The sequence below is a fragment of the Silene latifolia genome, chromosome Y (assembly GCF_048544455.1).
Source record: "Silene latifolia isolate original U9 population chromosome Y, ASM4854445v1, whole genome shotgun sequence".
NCBI classification, from domain to species: domain Eukaryota; kingdom Viridiplantae; phylum Streptophyta; class Magnoliopsida; order Caryophyllales; family Caryophyllaceae; genus Silene; species Silene latifolia.
This window is the reverse complement of record NC_133538.1, coordinates 426,214,458-426,233,533: the sequence shown is the minus strand read 5'-3', so window position 1 is coordinate 426,233,533 and position 19,076 is coordinate 426,214,458. Positions and strand designations below refer to the sequence as shown.

Below are 19,076 nucleotides of genomic sequence, written 5' to 3'. Positions count from 1 at the left end.
GATAAAAGAGGTCAATCAACTAGAAAATAAAACCCCAGACCAAGAATGGACCCTATTCATAGATGGGACATCCAACGCTAGGGGACAGGGTTAGGTCTAGTACTCAAATCACCACAGGGAGATATGATAGCACAGGCTGTAAGTTGTGAGTTCAAAGCTACGAACAACGAAGCAGAATATGAAGCCCTGATAGCAGGCTTAAAGGTATTTCTAGACCTCGGTGTTCAAAACCTAAAGGTAAAAACTGATTCACTCCTAATTGCTAATCAAATAAAGGGAATTTATATGGCTAAGGATGCAAAAATGATTTCGTATTTAGAATATGCAAAACACCTTACCGCTAAATTTGCTTTATTTGACATAGATCAAATATCAAGAGACCTGAACACCCAGGCTGATGCTCTGGCCAGCCTAGGTTCGAACTTTACCACCACTGTTTTCGACAAAATACCAATTACGCATTTATTAGAGCCAGCCATCAGGAGACCTGAACAAGTCAATCATGTCAATCAGGACAATAACTCTTGGACTCAACCCTATTATGATTGGTTTCTCCGAGGAATACTGCCTCAGGGTAGACATAAGGCAAGGGCCTTTAAAATTAGAGCTTCAACTTATGCTATCATCAATAACACTTTGTTCAAGATATCACAGGCTGGACCCTACCTGAGATGCTTGGAGCCTGACGAAGCCAAACCAGTACTTCAAGAAATACACGATGGACACTCTGCCAACCACAAAGGCGGGAAGAGCCTGCCAAGTAAAATTCTCAGGACAGGCTACTACTGGCCTACACTGAGGGCTGACTGCCTGGAATACTCTTCAAAATGCGAAGCCTGTCGAATTCATGCACCAATCATACATCAGCCATCTGAACCCCTCCATTTAATTTTCGCACCCTGGCCGTTCATAAAATGGGGCATGGATATTGTGGGAAAACTGCCCGTAGCTCTAGGACAAAAAGTATTCATGTTGGCTATGACTGATTACTTCTCCAAATGGATTGAGGCTGACTCTTTCAGGCAAGTAACTGAAAAAGAAGTAATATCCTTCATCAGGACAAACATCATTTATAGATATGGAGTCCCATCAGAAATAGTATGTGATAATGGAACTCCATTTGTGGGGAAAAGGACCCAAGCATTTTGCCAAGAATGGAATATCAACCTGGTAACATCAACACCTGGATATCCAAAAGCTAATGGTCAGGCCGAATCAAGCAATAAGGTAATCATAAGCTGCCTAAAAAAGAAGCTAAAAAGAAGACGAGGCAGATGGGCTGAAGAACTTCCATTAGTACTATGGGTAGACAGGACAACTCCAAAAACTGCAACAGGGCAAACACCTTACTCTCTGGTGTACGGCTGTGAAGCTGTCATTCCTGCGGAAGTACGAGTACCAACATCCAGATACAGCCTGAACAATGTTGAGGCGAATAGAGACCTGATGCAAGATAACTTAGTTCTAACAAAAGAGCTAAGAGACGCTGCCAAAATCAGGATGGCATCATATCAACAAGCAGTCGCCAGAACTTACAACAAAAATGTCAGGATCAAAGTCCTTAAAGAAGGAGACCATGTCCTACGCAAGGTATTTCCAAATAAGAAAGAAAAATCAGCAGGCAAACTGGATCCCACATGGGAAGGCCCTTACTTAATTAATTCGATTGTTGGACAAGGAGCATACAGGCTCCAAACGCTAGAAGGGGAAATGATCCCGAGATCCTGGAATGTAACTCATTTAAAATTATTCCATATGTAAAGATCAGATCATGCTACAATCAGGTATAAATTCAATCACTACTCAACCTGACGTGCTACCTGATGAACTACATGTTTTACATGCCTTGTCTGCAATTTATATCTGTTCAACTAATCTACTTATTTACTTCTTGAATCCTGAACAATTATACATGATAAATAGTTATATGCATAAATATTCAGGATTGAGGGCTACTCCACCATATATTTCTGAAACAAAATTTTTCACTTGATTGTGCCTAACGAGTTGATAACCACCACCAGATACAGTAAATGTCAGGACCAACCAGCATGAAATAATTCCCTGACCTGACTAGGTTTACTGCCACGGATTACAACCGGCTGGACGCAGCAAGACAGGTGCAAGGGTGTTTTCTCCCAAACACTTAGTCTAAATGCCCTCCTGACAGGCCGAATACCAAGCCCTCCAGCTAGGTAGGGGACATAAGACCTCATGACAGGCCGGTTTTCCCACCCCTTCAACCATTATAGCAAAAAACTATACTTGGTTGAATTACTCATGAATAACAACATAGAACAAAAATGATGTGCAGGTTATTCAAACAAAATGTTTGACAGGCCCAACATAATGAAACTCACAAATCCAAGCAAAGTTAAAAGCAAAATCAGCCAAAAAAAGGCCACCATGCCTATATTAATAAAAACCCTTCCCCCCTGGGGCAAAGGCGCCAAAATATTCATAAAGGCCAGGGATAGTCTCCCTGACCCAAGACAGAAGAAGAAAATAAAATTGTTTGTCCAGGGACATCCCCCCTGGATGGGCCAAATACCAACTGAAAAATCAAATTAACGCTTCTCCTCGTAAATGCACCACTACTTCCACCCTTGGTAGGACCAAAGATCAACATCCTGCTCACCTGGAGAGTCCACCTCTTGTTCATTTACCATATTGTGCAGGTCAGGATACTTTGAAGCAGCAAAAGCCATCTCAGCTTCAGGGTTCCATTTTGCCCAGGCCTCGACAGGCTCCGACATAGGAGCAGCCCTTCCCTTAATATAAAAATAGAGGGAAGCATCATCTAACTTGAAATCCAGGTCATCCCTCTCCTGGGTGAGCTCCTCATTTCTGTCCAAAGCCTCCTGCAATAGCCGCTTGCTTGAATCTGCCCCAACCTTAGCAACATCCCTCTCAACCTGCGCCCTCACCAAATCAGCAGCCAGGTCAGCTCGTGCAAAATCCAGCTCAGACTTCAGCCTATTATAATCTCACCTCATTGAATCAATCCTGGCTACCAAAAAAGTAGCCTGATAGGCGTTATGGAGATATGTCGCAGCACCCTGACCAAAAACAAAAAGAAGAGTATGAATAATATACCCTAACAACGAAAACTACCCAAACAAAATACACATAAAATTGTTCCAGCTTACCTCCCTAACAGTAGCCAAGGCATCTGCCAAGAGACTGACTGAATGATCCACTGAAGCAACCGCCTAGGTAGTAGTCTCAACAGGGTCAAGGGTGGGCATGACATCTGATCTAGAAGCAGCGTAATCTCTGATCTTCACCCTAGCAGCCTCCATATTGTCCACCCTGGCTTTCACTTCCCTGACCGGGGCAGAAATGTCAACATCTTCAATATTTCATTTTTGGGTCACTTGAGCTTGTTTAATGCAGGGGGCAGGGTACAAGCAGTGATGACCTTGGCAAAAGATCAGACTGTTCAGTCAAATCAATAATAGGTTCAGCATCCCCGCTTCCCTGGGAACCTTCCTCCTTGATCTTAGCCAGCTTGGCTGAAAGGTCAGCCATACCAAACCTGGCAAGACGAGTAGATGATCTGGTAGCTACAACACGAAACACTACATTAGCAATATAAACCAAACATTATCAGGAAGCCAAAGCAAAAAGAAGAGATAAACTAAGATAGACTTACTGCCTGAGGTAGTGGCACTAACAGCCCCAGAAGGTTTAGCCGCCCTGGCAGCACCGTCAGCCTTCAAGCAACGAGGAAGGTGACCAACCCCACAATAGAGAGGCCAAGACCTCTCCAAAGGAGGAATAGCAAGGAAAGCAGAAATATTGGCAGTGGGATACTCAATTTCAGTAACCCAATCATTAACTACACACATGAGAGGTATGACTTATTATAAACTTCTTTTTATTTTTCACTAACAAGTAAAACATGCAGGGCAAAGAGAAAAACTAAAAGACTCACCAGCAACGCAAGCCTAATGATTCAAATACGCCAGGCCAGGACCTACAGAATTGGTCTTGACAAACATGTATCCAGCAGCCCAGCCTTTATCTTGGCCACTGTCCAGGTTGTTCAAAAGAGGAGTAGTAGAAGCCCTGACCTTAGAACTTATACGGCCAGGACTATTGGTTTTAACGGCATAACAAGCCTTCAAATCATCAAGAGAAAAAGAAATATTGTGCTTTTTACAGAGAATCTCAATGGAACACACAACCTTCTACACCATAGGCATCAATTGATAAGATGGAACACCAATCTCCTTGATAACCTCAACCATAAGAGGGAAAAAGGGAAGCTTACAACCTGCCCTGAAAGCCCAATCATGAATACAGAACCAACCAGGACAAGTCCAGTCGGCCCTGATAGAAGAGTTCTCAGGGATCCAGACTTCAGTATCAGCAGGGATGATTCCCTTATCCTTCAGCAGTTTCTCAAACTCAGGCTTCAAGCGGTTTGCAAGAGACTGATCCTCATTTAAAGCCTTCGTAGGCTTGAATTGAAAGTCACCATGGAATATTGAGATCATCTCCAATGGAGAATCACTCGGCTTACTGATCGTGGAAGGTTGAGCAGCAGAAGAAGTAGGTAAATTCTCAGAAGAAGTCCCTTCAGGATTCTGGGAAGGAGGGGTTGCAAGAGTCGCTGCCCTGGTAGACTTCCTTTTTGCGGCCATTATTGAAAATTTATGAAGAATTGATCGAAGATTGAAGAAACTGGTAATTAAGGGAACTAGAGAGAAAGACTAACAAGAGAGAAATAAGAAGAATTCTTTTGGTGGAGTTCAACTTAATGAAGCACGCAGGTATTTATAGTGGAGAAGATTAGGGTTTCAACCGCAAAGGAAGTAGATAATCATTAAGGAAGTTGCTGTAAATCTTACACGCGTCATAAACTGCAGTAAAATATCCGTTACAGGAAACTGACTGGGCATAACTTAACTGTTGGGTAATCTTCCTAAAAATAAAGTTATCTCCTCATTTTTTCGTCCTGGCACACTGAAAATAAGTAGATAAGGGGCAATTGTTAGGCCTGGATATCCGCAGAAGCCCCTGATCAATATCTCATCTCAACCTGACCATCAGGCTGTCAGGCTGTCAGGCTATCAGGGCATACGAAGATAGGCGCCATGCCATGGAGAGGACAACGGTCAAAATATCAGGACGATATTAGACCGGAAACACATATTATGAAAGGATTATATGCGCGGCATTGAATGAGAAGATCTCGCAGTAAATGCAGTAATTAAGGGAGGAATATTAGCCATTATTACAGGTAATAATGGAGAATAATCCGCATTCAATACAGTATCAGGCAGCCGTTCAAGATTAGAGCTTATATAAGGAACACTTTGAAGACATTGGAATCATCTGATCCGTGCATAAGAAAAAGCGTACGTCCACATATAGTTAGAAAGATATTAGACATTGTCATTATCATACACTTAATCCTCCCAATTTCATAGTGAAATCCTCTCCTGGCTTGGTGCCCGTGGTTTTTTCCCATTCAAGGGTTTTCCACGTACAAAATTCTTTGTCTCATTATTGTTATTGTTATTATATTTACAGCTTTATATTTGACCCTAAAGACCTGACCAATAGACCATCTAGAGCTAGTTAACCTTATACAACTCTACCCTGACCTGATTTCGCCTTGCGCAAAATCCACACAAAACACATTAGCTGCTAAGAACTCCTACCCGGGTTCATTTTATTTTGACTCCTAAGTTCATTGGGTTAATTAGTTACAGGTTCCAAAATCGTCGCTCTGATACCACTTTGTAACACCCCCATACTCCAATTGCCTTACCAGGATCACTTAAGGCATGGGAATGCTATCATCTCGGTTACTCGAGGCAATGTATATCAAATAGACAATAAAGAAACTTACTTTAATAAATGAATTAAAGTGATGCAAGTTCAAATCACAAAACTGATAAAGTAAATACAACTGTTCCAAAAGTACTAATCCAAAATAATGTAAATGAATGTTTGTGACACAGCGAAAGACTCCTAGACATCTCGTGGCAACTCAACCCAGCTATCTCATGCGCATCGTCTCATACCTGCTCAATAACTGCTCACCATCCCCGAATGGATCACCACAATTTTCAAAACATTTAAACCGGGGGTCAGTTACTGTTTACATAAAACAATGCAACAAAAGCAATACAACAATCCAATTCATCCAACCAATCTCCATCATATCACCACATACCTGACTACACACTAAAGTGTGTAGTCCTGCCAAAATACCCATCGCAACAAGTATTCCACACCGCCAGTGGGGGACCGCAGTCGTTCCCACCTAAGCCCCGCTCATCTCATCCGAGCGATAACCCAAGTTCCTAAATGTGCACATCCCCTCTATGGCGGGTTCTACAGAGGGCGAATCAAGGGTGTGAAGCCATCCCGCAAGTGACTTCACTCAGCTGAGGACGCACCTTGCAAACACAGACTGTAACACCCCCATTTATTCGGGATCCTTTAGCTAGACATTCCCAAATAAATAGAACTGTTACCATCTCGGTTTCTCGAGGTAGTGAATAACAAAGTCCAAATTACCAAAGTACTTTAAATTAAAACTTTAATGATTACATACGTATTACAAATTAATCAAAAACTTAATATAAAATAATTACAACTCGCAGCGGAAATAAATAAAGTGATTAAATAATTTATGTGGTCTAGACTTCTAGGTAGATTGTCCAAGTCCTCACGCATTCCCATAAGCTCGCAAGTCAACTAATCTCTAGTACCTGTCAAATCTGCTCCCCATTATGGTTCATCACAGGTGTTCATGAATACACTGTCAACCACGAGGTTGAGTAGGATAAAATAAATTAAAACAACCAATCTCTCACAGCGGTCAATATTCCAATCTCAATTTTTCACATGTCACATCTCGACATCATTGTCTACGTTATCCACCAGAGACTAAGCCTGGGGCAGTCCAAGTACTCACACGCGTTATCCACCAGAGACTAAGCCTGGGGCCTTCCAATTAATCACACACGTTATCCACCAGAGAATAAGCCTGGGGCAGTCCAATAAACCACTCATGTTATCCACCAGAGACTAAGCCTGGGGCAGTCCAATTCTCATAAACCATTCCACAATATAATCGTATATAATATGCACAACTCCAACAACTAACAATATTAATCACTCAATTAACCTAATAATCACCCTTCCAATAACATTCACGTGTTAAACACGGAAACAGATATAGTTTAATAGAATATCTTACCTTTTCAGCAATACTCCAATTTACGCAATCAACTAAAATATTCTTCAGTAAATCCGTTTCACGAATCCGTCACCTAAACAGTAGCAAATTATTCCATATTAACTATTTATACTTTATTTATAATTCAATATTAATTATTATATTTTATTCATTATTATTATTAATTATTACGATATACGAAAACCCGGGTCAACTCAACTTAGAACCCGACACACATGTATTAACTATTTAATTAACTTATTATTTATTTTCCCGACTCAACTAATTAGTCAAACCGAACTCAACCCGAAACCCGAGTCAAAAACCCAATTAAACCCGTCATAAAATCCCGTGTCAATATTATACATGACCCAATAATATAGTGTCAAGTGTGAATCAACTTTTACAAAACCCATACAAAGACGTACTCCCACACCCACAACAACACCCACGATAACCCCAAAAACCCAACTCCTAACCACCACCCAACCACCACCTATTTAGCCACCACCCTTAGCCATCTTCCACGGCACCACCAGTCCGGTCCAACATGAGCAACCTCCTCACGAGCCCCTCCTAAACGTCTGCCCTAACCCGCAACAACAACAACAACAATATACGAGTCCGAAGCAACTTATACACTCACGGTTTATAGCACTCACGACCACCACTATCCCTTTTTCACCACCAGCGACCACCCATAACAACCCATGTACGACTTCACACCAACCACAACCACCATTCATCTACACGGTTAAAGACAACAACCAACACCCCCCTGTTTTTCGTGAAATCCGGCCACTACCATGGTAAACACCACCCTTGACCACCACAATTCCACCACCAAGGTCGCCCTAACCACCAGGTCTCAACCCCACCAACCCAGGTCAAGTGAAGTCCGTTTAAGGGTTCAAAAGCCGAGTAAAACAAGTAAATCTTATATTCTAACAACCCGATAACCACCCCTTCAAACACCCCCTTCTAGCCGGTCATAAGTGGTCAACGGTGGGTCCGGTCAACCTCTGATGTCCCACGGTCAAGGTCATGGTCTCGGGTGAATCAACGGTTGTCTATTTAACGAGTTATAAGGAGGCAAAGTGTATACATTAGACGGTTTAAAGAATTACCTTGAGGCGATAATAAAAGCTAAATTCTTCCTTCTTCTTTCCGTCTTTAGCTCCCTTCTCTCTTTAATCAATTATTTTCAGATTAATGAAGAATAATGTCTATTGTTGTAGGTTGTCTTCTATTTATATAGCTAGGTTAAGCTTATATGGAATTCAATTAGGAAAATAAGTAATTACCATATTATTATTATTATTATTATGAATATTATTATTATTATTATTATTATTATTATTATACTATTACTATTATATGTAATTTACCATATTATTAATATTATTACTATTAATATTATAACATAATTACCATTGTTTTTGCATTCGAATAAGTTAGGAGTTTGTGGGCTGTTAGAAACTAGAGTTAAAACTGCTACTATTAATAAAGTTCATCAAGGGATTGGCTCTCATTGGGCTATGGTTCATAATAATGATAGCCATGATCACACTACAAGAAAAAGGCTGATTTGCAACGGACTAATTGCAACGAACTGTATAAGCCGTTGCTAAGTATTACTTGCAACAGATATTATTATATTTGCAACGGATATTAAATTATGCAACGGCTAAATGAAAATTTGCAACGGATATTAAATTATGTAACGGCTTAATGAAAATTTGCAACGGATATGCGTCATATCTATTTACCCGCCTAATAAATTTAAAGTTGGTTAATTTATGCAACGGATTTTGTAATGCCTATCCGTTGCATATTGGTTAAACTCCTACAATTCCCAATAAACCATCATGCGCGGGTTTTATTTCCATTTTCCCTCTTTATTAAAAACTCATCTTTTATACTCCCTCCTATTCACCATTTTCTTCCTTATTTCCTTATTTGGATTATTCGGGTTTTCTTTCCTATTTCCTTTTTGGGTTGATGTGTGTGGTCCAAATTAAATTACATGTGGGCAGTCACTAGTAGAAAAAACCCCTATCACGACGCGGTTATCGTGGCGGTTCTAATAGAAACGACGTGAAAAGCCCAATAAATTGGCGGGAACCCAATTTTTATGCATATATGAGGTCTATCGTGGCGGTTTATTTAAGAACCGACGTGATAACTGGAACTTTTTATGGCAGTTCTAAATTGAAAGCGCCACCATAAGTCAATTGTGGCGGTTATATTAACAACCGACGTTAAGAATGACGCTAAAAGTTAATACTATGTTACAATTTATTGGGTTAAAAAACCGCCATTATATGTTTTTCTGTCGGTTTTTAATCACAACAGACTCTAATAGAAAAAAAAAAAAAAAAAAAAGCCTAAACCCATTAGAAATTTAGAATTCTCAAACATACATTCCTTCTGCTTCTTGACACTGCCTAACCAAATCCCCTCAATTCAAACGCACATTTATTTTCAAACACCATTGTTGTAAGTATTGCAGGCCATTTATCGCCCTCTTTTCGCACCGTATTCTCTTCCTACGTCAAGAGAAAACCTAGACGACGCCATCGCCATTATTTACCGCTCATTAGGTGCTTTTCTCTTTTTTTTTTCTTCTGTTATTTTAAGTTCGATCTATTTTATTTTTCCTAAAAATTTGAAATGCGTTTTTTGTTGTTTAAATTAGGTCTACTATCTTGTTTATGCTTAAATTGATTGTGTTATTGACTAGGTTTTGATTTTTGGTGTAAAATTTAATCAGTTTACGAAATTAGGGTTCCTGTTGATTTGGGGATTTTTGGGTTTTGTGTAGTTTCACCCCAGCCTTTTTGAAATTGTACGGTGTATCCTGAACCCTATACATTAGCAAATTACTCATTAACCCAACCAATTAGTGACAATGCTTGTGGTAGATAGTATATGTATGTGTCGGAACGTGTTCTTTGGCACGGGGCTGTATCACAATCAATTTAGATAAAAGTTTACGTTTTTAAAGTATTTGATCCTTATTTCTTTGAACTAATTTCTAAAATGATGAATCGATATAGAGTAGGAAGAAAAAGTTGGTGGTTTAAGTGTCAATTTTTACGATATTCAAAGACGATGTGTCTTTTAAGTGTCATTTTTTTTTTCTTAAGTTGCTATTTGGTTTGTGAAGGAAGTCACATAGTCTTGAGAAAATGCATAATATCAATGTAAAGACTCCTTGTCTGACAATAGGTGGAATTTTTGAGTCACGGGGACAAGCAACGAAATAACGTGTATACTACCCCATGTATATCAAACAACTTGATAATTATACTGTCATGTGGATGTAGTATAACAAAGTACAAATGAAATTTAGTTGAAAACATTCGACTTTAGGTTAGAATATCTTGTTGCATAATGTAGTTAATAGTTAATCTTATCTAAATATGCAACTTGTACGATTAATTATTCATAGAAGACCTAATCCTTCTGAATTCTTTTACCTCCATTCGATTTCTTAAATTGCACATTTGACTGATGATGCTTAAAAATTATTTTTTACAAAGCGGTTTCCTCGGATATCTTTATTTGTGTAGTAATTTGTTTGACGTTTTAATATATATGAAATTAACTACTAATGTGTGAGAATACAAAAGTGACCTGAGTAAGTCATTATACAATATTCCATTTTATGAATTCATGTTTTTTCTTTATTTTGCGAGGTTCCTAGATTTGCATCTATATTGCTATGCATCACCTCAGTTTGACGTGCCACATATAAGAAAAAATTGCTTTTAAGTATTAGTACTAGTATCCATGAACTGATGATTGAGATGACAAAAAAGAATGATGCATGCCTTTATTTTTCTTCTCATTAGCTCGTTTATTTGAACTTATTATACATCTGAAGGAGTTCTGGCGAATGGACATTAAAAATTTTTGCGACTTAAGATCCTTATTAGTTTTGAAGGTCGTGCGTGTATTAAATGAAAATGAGATTGTGAGTACGAAGAAATCTCCTTATGAGGTATGTATTTTTTGCTGATTAACTTTTCATTACAGGATCTTTTTTCCATTTGTTACCAGGATTGTACAATAAATAAGGTTAAAGTTTGTCATCGCGTGACTTTGATAAGCTCAAGAAAAGTAAAAAATGTATTTACTTTTGAACACTTGCCTCTGAGAATTTTGGTCAGGCAATCCCTAGGTCATTTAGCATCTTGAACCTCCCTCCTCATACTTGATTGCTTAATGTATGGTTTATTGTCTTTAGATTTTTTTCTGCATTAATTTATATTATATTAAAAGTAGAAACCTTTTATACGGTTGTTCATATATAACCTTTTGTTCTACAGGACTCCTGATCCTGAAGGGAAGCTGCCCGAGGAATCACTAGATGCACCTAGACTGTTAATCTGCTGATGTTGCTCAGGCAGCTGGTGTGGAAGCAGCAACATCTATACTACAAATATCTTATAGGTATTACTTTGAATGTTAAATCTCAAATCTAAGCAATGATTGTTTCATCTCTTTATTCACTGCCTCCAATCTCCATTGCGAAATTTAGTGTCATTCCAGCTTTCAAAAAGTCGGGTGAGGAACTTTTGAGCGCTTTTGGTCTATCGGTTGTTGACCTGTTAGCAAAAGCACTTGCTAAGGTTGCTGTAATTCACTAATTCCTTTTTCGGATTGATTCTGAATATTATAGTGTAATATCTTGATGACATGTAAGAGTTGATTTGGTTTCGTTTGACGGGGCTATAAAGACATAAAGGAAGTATCACTTCTCACCGGCATGGAAATGGGAAACCTATCTATACACCAACGTAAGTAGGTAAAATTTATTTCCATTCAATTCTGTTCTGACTGTTGACCCTTTCTTTTACAAGTAGTTCAATCTGTTATATTGTAACGACTAACTTTTGTTCAAGTAGATTGGACATAAAGGGCGCTCAAGGCGGAAGGCGTAATTTTGTTAGAAATAATAATAAACTCATCATAAAAGATGACATCGGAGTAAGTGTATGAACTCCTTTTATATTGTAACAACTAACTTTAAATTATAATAACGTTTTATAAGTTACTTAATATCATATTTTTTTTCTATAAATTTTAGTGTCCTCAGCAACATTGGGTGTTTAAGAATTATGATATTGTATTTTTAATTATAGATTTATTGATGTCTGATCTCCAGGGTACGTTGGGCGATGCTCTACTTTTGGTGGTGCATCTAGATGAAAGGAGCAATTCTCGAATTCACTTTTGGAACAGATGGTTGCACCTTTTGGCTAGCATTTAATCTGTTTGGGAACTTTTTTTTTTTTTTTTTTTTTTTTTTTACGTGAACATTAATGTATGTTTAATTTGATAATAGGGATATTTTTTTTCTATTGTAATTCGGAGGAATTAATTACAATACTTCTTTTGAAGTGTTGATGTATGAATGCAATTTTATGTTATTAGATTTTGTTTTAAATATATTTTGGACAAAAGCGTCAATGCTCGTGACACTTAAAAGTGACGACAAGGTTGACAGAAAAAAGCGTCGAAAATTCGCAACGCCTCAAAAAACCACGCTTTTGGAAGCGTTGAGATATAAAATGGCGACTTTTTAAGCGTCGGTAATAGCCTTAAAAAGCGTCGAAAAATGGCGGGATTTGTTGTAGTGTGCATTTGTGTTTGCAACGGAAATTACAGGTTTTGTGACGGCTATCCATTAATTTAAAAAGTCAATTTGTTGACTTTTCCCTCTACTATGCAACGGAAAACATTTTTTTTGCAACGGAAATCCGTCTCATAATTGACCAAATAGGTGCCACGTGGACCTCATTTAAGCAACGGATCATTCGTTGCAAATAATATACGTCCGTTGCATAAAAATTAGCAACGCCGATCCGTTGCATATTTTTTCATTTGCAACGCCATATAAGCAACGCACCAGTTTGCAACAGATATCCGTTGCAAACTGTATATAAGCAACGGATTAGGGTTATTTCGCAACGGATTGGTCCGTTGCAAATAGGCCTTTTTCTTGTAGTGTGATGGAGGCAGGATCTGGATTATTTGGGATGCAAGTAATTATGATGTGGAAGTCTTGAGAAGTGAGGCTCAGGTGGTGCATACTAGAGTTACCTTCCTACCAACTGGGAAGGCTTGGTGGTTATCAATGGTGTATGGATTTAATAGGTTGGCTGAACGTGTTGGTTTATGGCAGTCTCTTAAGAGTATGAAGAATGCTGTTAAAGGTCCATGGGTTGTTATGGGTGACTTTAACAATGTGCTAGCTATGAATGAGAGAATTGGATCAGAGGTTACAGATGCTGAGGTGAGGGATTTCCAGGAATGTGTTGATTATTGTGGGTTATGTGATATTCCTGCTCAAGGTGCTTTTTTCACATGGACAAACAAGCATGAGATTGGGGATTTAAAATTCAGTAGAATTGACAGAACTCTTGTCAATGACACGGTGGTTACTTGAGTTTCGGATACCATTACAATTTATCATCCCGAGGGTGTATTTGATCATTGCCGTGCACTTTGCAGCTCACTTCAAGTCGGGAACCAGAATAGATCATTTAAGTACTTTAACATGTGGGGGAAGGATCCTACCTTCCATAATATTGTTCAAGCTAGATGGAGTGTTCAGTTGTATGGGTATAAGATGTTTCAGCTAGTAAAGAAACTTAAGCTACTGAAACATCCTTTGAAAGAGCTTAACAGAACTGGTTTTGCCAACATAGAGACCACTGCTCAGGTTGCTTTGAAACATCTCCATAGTGTTCAGATGCAGTTGCAGGATGACCCTACTAATGTTGGTCTGCAGCAGGCAGTTAAGAATGCTGATCTACTTTATAAGGATCGTGGGCAAGCTTTGAGAAGTTTCCTTGCACAAAAAGCAAAAGCACACTGGATGAGGGATGGTGATGATAATTCTCATTACTTCCATAGTGTCATTAAAGCTCGTAGGATGCAGAATAGGATCCTGGGTATTTATGACATGGATGGTCAGAAGCATACTACCTCGATCGATATTGAAGCAGCATTCATAAATTATTATAAGCATATCCTAGGGACTCAAACCAAGGTGGATAAGGTGCATATTGGTATTGTTCAGAGAGGGAAGGTGCTAACTAATGAGCATAAAATGAGGTTGATTGTTGATGTGTCGATCATCGAGATCAAAGAGGCACTGTTCTCTATACTGCCGATAAAGCTCCTGGACCGGATGGGTATACCTCACGTTTTTAAAGATTCCTTTGAGATTCTGGTGGTCGATTTATTTATGTTGTCTTTGTGAAAGAAGTCTTTCTTCTGCTGGGACGAATGCTCAAACAAGTCAACTCGACCACTCGACTTTAATTCCTAAGAAGGACAGGACTGTTCGATGGCGATTTTAGGCCAATTGCTTGTTGCAATGTGGTCTATAAGATTATATCTAAAGTGATTTGTGCCAGATTAGCTATTGTGCTTCCTGATATTATTAGTGAGAATCAAAGTGCATTTTTAAAAGGGAGAGACATTGTTGATAACATCCTGATATGTCATGACTTAGTGAGGTTATACAAAAGGAAAGCTTGCTCTCCTAGGTGTTTAATGAAGGTGGACCTCAAGAAGGCATACGACTCAGTTGAATGGGACTTTATTAGGCAGATGTTGGTTGCCCTGGAGTTCCCTCAGAAAATGATTCAATGGGTTATGGAGTGCATAACTACTCCCTGGTTTACTTTGGCTTTAAATGGTTCTACTTTTGGATACTTTCAGGGGAAAAGAGGGATCAGACAAGGAGATCCTATGTCTCCTCTTCTTTTTACCCTTAGCATGGAGTACCTTAGTAGAATTTTAAATTTTGTGACAAGTAATTTGGAGTTCAATTACCATCCAATGTGTAGAGCACTCAGGCTAACTCACTTGTGTTTTGCGGACGACCTTCTTATGTTTTGCAGGGGAGATAGACAGTCTATTTGTGCCATTCTGAGAGATTTTGCTACTTTCTCTAAAGCCTCTGGACTGGTTATGAATAGAGAGAAATCTGACATCTACTTTAATGGTATGTGCAATGAGGATAGGCATTATGTGATGAGGGTCTCAGGTTTCAGAGAAGGGAATTTCCCATTCAGGTATCTGGGTATTCCTATTTCTTATAAAAGAATGGCTATTGGGGATTGCTCTAGACTTGTGGAGAGGGTGGTAATGAGAATTCGAGGTTGGGGAGCTAGAAAGCTCAGTTATGCAGGTCGTCTTGTCCTTGTTCAGGCTGTTCTATCACAATTGCACAGTTTTTGGGCTCGAATTTTTCTCATTCCAGTTACTGTGATGGATAGAATAGAGTTGATTTGTAGGAATTATTTGTGGAGTGGTTCTGAGGAGTTTCAAAAACGCACGTTGCTTGGTCTAAGGTTTGTACGGGGAAAAATCTGGTGGGCTTGGTATTGTTAATCAGTAAACTGTGGAATGTGGCTATGCTTGGCAAGTACGTATGGTGGCTTGCCTTAAAGGCGAATCACTTATGGATAAGGTGGGTGAATCACATGTATATCAAAGACCAACAAAGTGGTGGATTATGTTCCAACAGTTAGCTCTCTACTGGACTTGGAGGAAGCTTTGTCGGTCAAGGAGCAACTTAAACCTGCTTACCGTAATGGTCTCGGGGGACTAATGCGGGGAGATACACCATCTCCGAGGGTTACAGATTGGCTTCAAGGTGTTCGTGTCAAGGTCCTTGGCACCCTATCGTTTGGAATTGTTTCAATATACCTAAGCATTCGTTTATAGGTTGGCTAGCTATCCAAGGAAGATTACTTACTAAGGATAGACTAGTACGCTTTGGAGTTATTCAGGATGCTACTTGTGATATGTGCATGAACCATGTCAAGATCGATCCCATTTCTTCGTACCAATCTTTGTTTCAAAGCAATCATTCTTTGGACTATTCTTAAGGCCTGGTTGGATGTGGATTTACCTGGCAATGGGATTCTTGAGTGGTGTAGTTCATGGAGATACAGATCTCTTATGAAAAAGAGGATTGTTTGTGCTGCGGTGTTGGCCTTGGTGTATCAGTTGTGGCGGGTTCGTAATGTTTGCAGGGTTGAATGTTACCTCCCGTCTCCTGCAAGTGTAGTTAAAACTGTGCAACAATTTGTTCAAAGTAGAGCTCAGCAATGTAAGTGGACCTCTAAGTACCAATGTATGAGTTGGACCCCTTGGATGTAATTTGTTCTCTCATTAGTAGTTCATAGTAGGGGTAATTTGGTTTGAGTATATTGGTGATTGTATGACATTATCTTAATTATTAATATAATTTTCACATTTCACCAAAAAAAAAAACATAATTACCATTTATTATTATTATTATATGAAATACGATTACTATTATTATCAATATTATTCTCCATGGGCTATACAACTACTACACAAGCTTCGCCCATTTACACTTCCAATTTACTCGACCCATCTCCTTTCCCGACTCGTTTATTATTTTGCTATACTTCTCGTCTTATTTTGATTTATTAGTTATAATTGCTGTAATTAATTATTTAAAAGTACATAAATTATAAATATCACATTTACTAAATAATGGGATACTACAGTCTTCCCTCCTTAAAATGAACTTTGTCCCGAAGTTCACCCAAAAATGCTACAAAAGGCTCATGAAACCATCAATATATCTAAATGCCATTTCAACTCATTATTATTGCACCACAATTAACTTATTTAATCATTATCAAACCATATTATACTTATCAAAATATATCCCAAAATAAACATACAACATGAAAATGTATCACAAAATAAATTTAAATCACGAGGTGTCACATTCTACCTCCCTAAAAATAATCTTCGTCCCGAAGTTTTGGAACTACTATTACTTTATTAAGACTACTAACAACTTAATACTTATGTAAATGACAAGAGTCTAATGCTCTCAAATAAATACTAGTTACCCTTCTCCCCATTCCCTTGTACTGTACTAGCTGCTCCAAATGTCTTCCCACCCTTACTCTGATCACCTCCATTGCCTTGCCTATTGTTTTAGCTCCTATGGGTACTCCATTGCCCTGCATTTCTATTGCCGCCTATACTCTGTATTGGAGTTTGGTAGTTATTTTAGTTTCCATTCCCATAACCTTCATTTCCATTGCCACCTCCTGGCTTGCCCCAATATACCCTACAATCTATGATCTTGTGTCCTAACTTACCACACCTGAAACAACTACCCACAAAATCTTTACTAGCCACCGACCAACCATAACTCCCATGGCTCACTCCTCCTATCGGTGCACTATTAGCAAAGTAAGAGTGATATTGGTTAGAATTTTTTTTCTTACTCTCAACCTTCTCACTAGAAGACTCAACCTTTCTCTTCTCACTCATTCCCTTCTTCTCTTCCTTCTCCCTCCTCTCTTCCCTTAACATATCTGCAATCCTTTCTGCGTGCCCAGCTCGCTGATAAACATCATCTATGGTACTTGGCGGACCAGCTGCAAGCCTCTTCTTAATAGTTACTTGTTAGCCCATTCTCAAACCTTAATGCTAGCATCTCCTCACTGAAATTCAAATCAGACACATATTCTGACAATTCCATAAACCTGTTATAATAAGTCTCTACTGTCATCTCCTCAGTCATCTTGAAAGAATCAAATTCAGCTCTCATCTTACTCCTAATATGTTCTGGTACAAATACAGCTCTCATAGTCTCCTTAAAACCTTTCCAAGTGATAAAAGATTCGTCACTCTCCCTCCAAGCTTCCCTTATGACCTCCTTACTATGATTCCACCACAAACCAGCTTTTCCTCTCAAATAGTAAGCAGCTTGATCTACCTGCAACTCCGCAGGACATCCCAACAACTCAAAAAGGTTGTCAAACTCCCTATGCCATTCTCCAAGTAAAGATGGTTCACCTAATCCGTCATATTTCATCGGGTTGTGCCTTGCGATACTAGCGCTCATCTTTGCTGGATCCTGAACCGACCCCTTAGCCTTCAGTGCTGCAGTCAAAGCCTCATTCATAGATATCAAACGGTCAATATCCTCTTGGGACATGGTAGAGGGTGTAGGTGTAGATCTCTTTGGAGGCTTGGTTCTATAAAAGTAAAACAAGACAACATAAGTTCCTACCCGAGTAAAGATGGCTTAACATATTAAATATTCTATACTTACAAAAATAAGGTGTGCTCAATTTTATCCTTTATTACCCATTATTAGGTCCTCCTATAAATACTTATACGTCCCAACTATCATAGGTTAAGAATTGATAAAATATTTATATTAACCTTTTGGTAAAACTCGCGTTTTCGGAAATCAACGTCAAGCTGTAACTTTCAAAAATCGCCATTAAGTAACTGTTACATTCTACGTTGAGTTTTTATACTTTCCAGAGAATATAAAGAGTTTTTAAAACATGAGAAAAAGAATCAAACTGAAATCTTGTTCAATCATTTTATAAAGATTTTTACAATTCAGTGGGCCCAACAAAAACTTGATCTGCAATTTGCCAAAAGTTGGGTCATCTTGTAAAAATCACTATTAATTGTCAAATATTTACCTTGCAACGTGGCTTATCAATTTAAAAATATATTTTAATTGGTTAAAGAGTGAAGTTGGAATTAGGCAAAAATCTTAAGTACAAATTAAATGAAAAATTTTACAAAATCGTTTGTTAAAAACTTAACTGTACAGAAATATTCCGACCACTGTCCACTAAAACATTTATTTCTCCCAAACCATAAAACTTTTAAATATGAGACCAATGACATTGGAAAGATAACTCACTGGGTTATCACTCATAAAAATTTCAACCTTATACGATAAACAGGGATTATACGGCAACTAAATCAAATAGGGGTAAAATCTGACAACTAAGGTTCAACTTCCACATTCCTTTTAACTAGGTCAAAA

General features: G+C 38.6%; 1 protein-coding gene across 1 annotated transcript; it reads left to right on the top strand.

The window, feature by feature from the left end:
- Positions 1–13,769: 13,769 nt before the first annotated feature.
- On the top strand, positions 13,770–16,390 carry LOC141632503 (uncharacterized). The gene is made up of 4 exons (XM_074445050.1): positions 13,770–14,371; positions 14,635–15,576; positions 15,757–15,895; positions 16,118–16,390. The coding sequence occupies exons 1-4, from the start codon at positions 13,770–13,772 to the stop codon at positions 16,388–16,390; spliced, it is 1,956 nt and encodes a 651-aa protein (XP_074301151.1).
- Positions 16,391–19,076: the final 2,686 nt, after the last annotated feature.

What these genes read in the sequence shown, in the direction of transcription:
- LOC141632503 (XM_074445050.1), top strand. Translation starts at nt 13,770, where the DNA reads ATGTGGGGGAAGGATCCTACCTTCCATAATATTGTTCAAGCTAGATGG. An exon ending in ATCGAGATCAAAGAGGCACT is followed by an intron (nt 14,372 to 14,634) that starts GTTCTCTATACT and finishes GATTTGTGCCAG; the next exon opens with ATTAGCTATTGTGCTTCCTG. An exon ending in TTCAAGGTGTTCGTGTCAAG is followed by an intron (nt 15,896 to 16,117) that starts GTCCTTGGCACC and finishes ACTATTCTTAAG; the next exon opens with GCCTGGTTGGATGTGGATTT.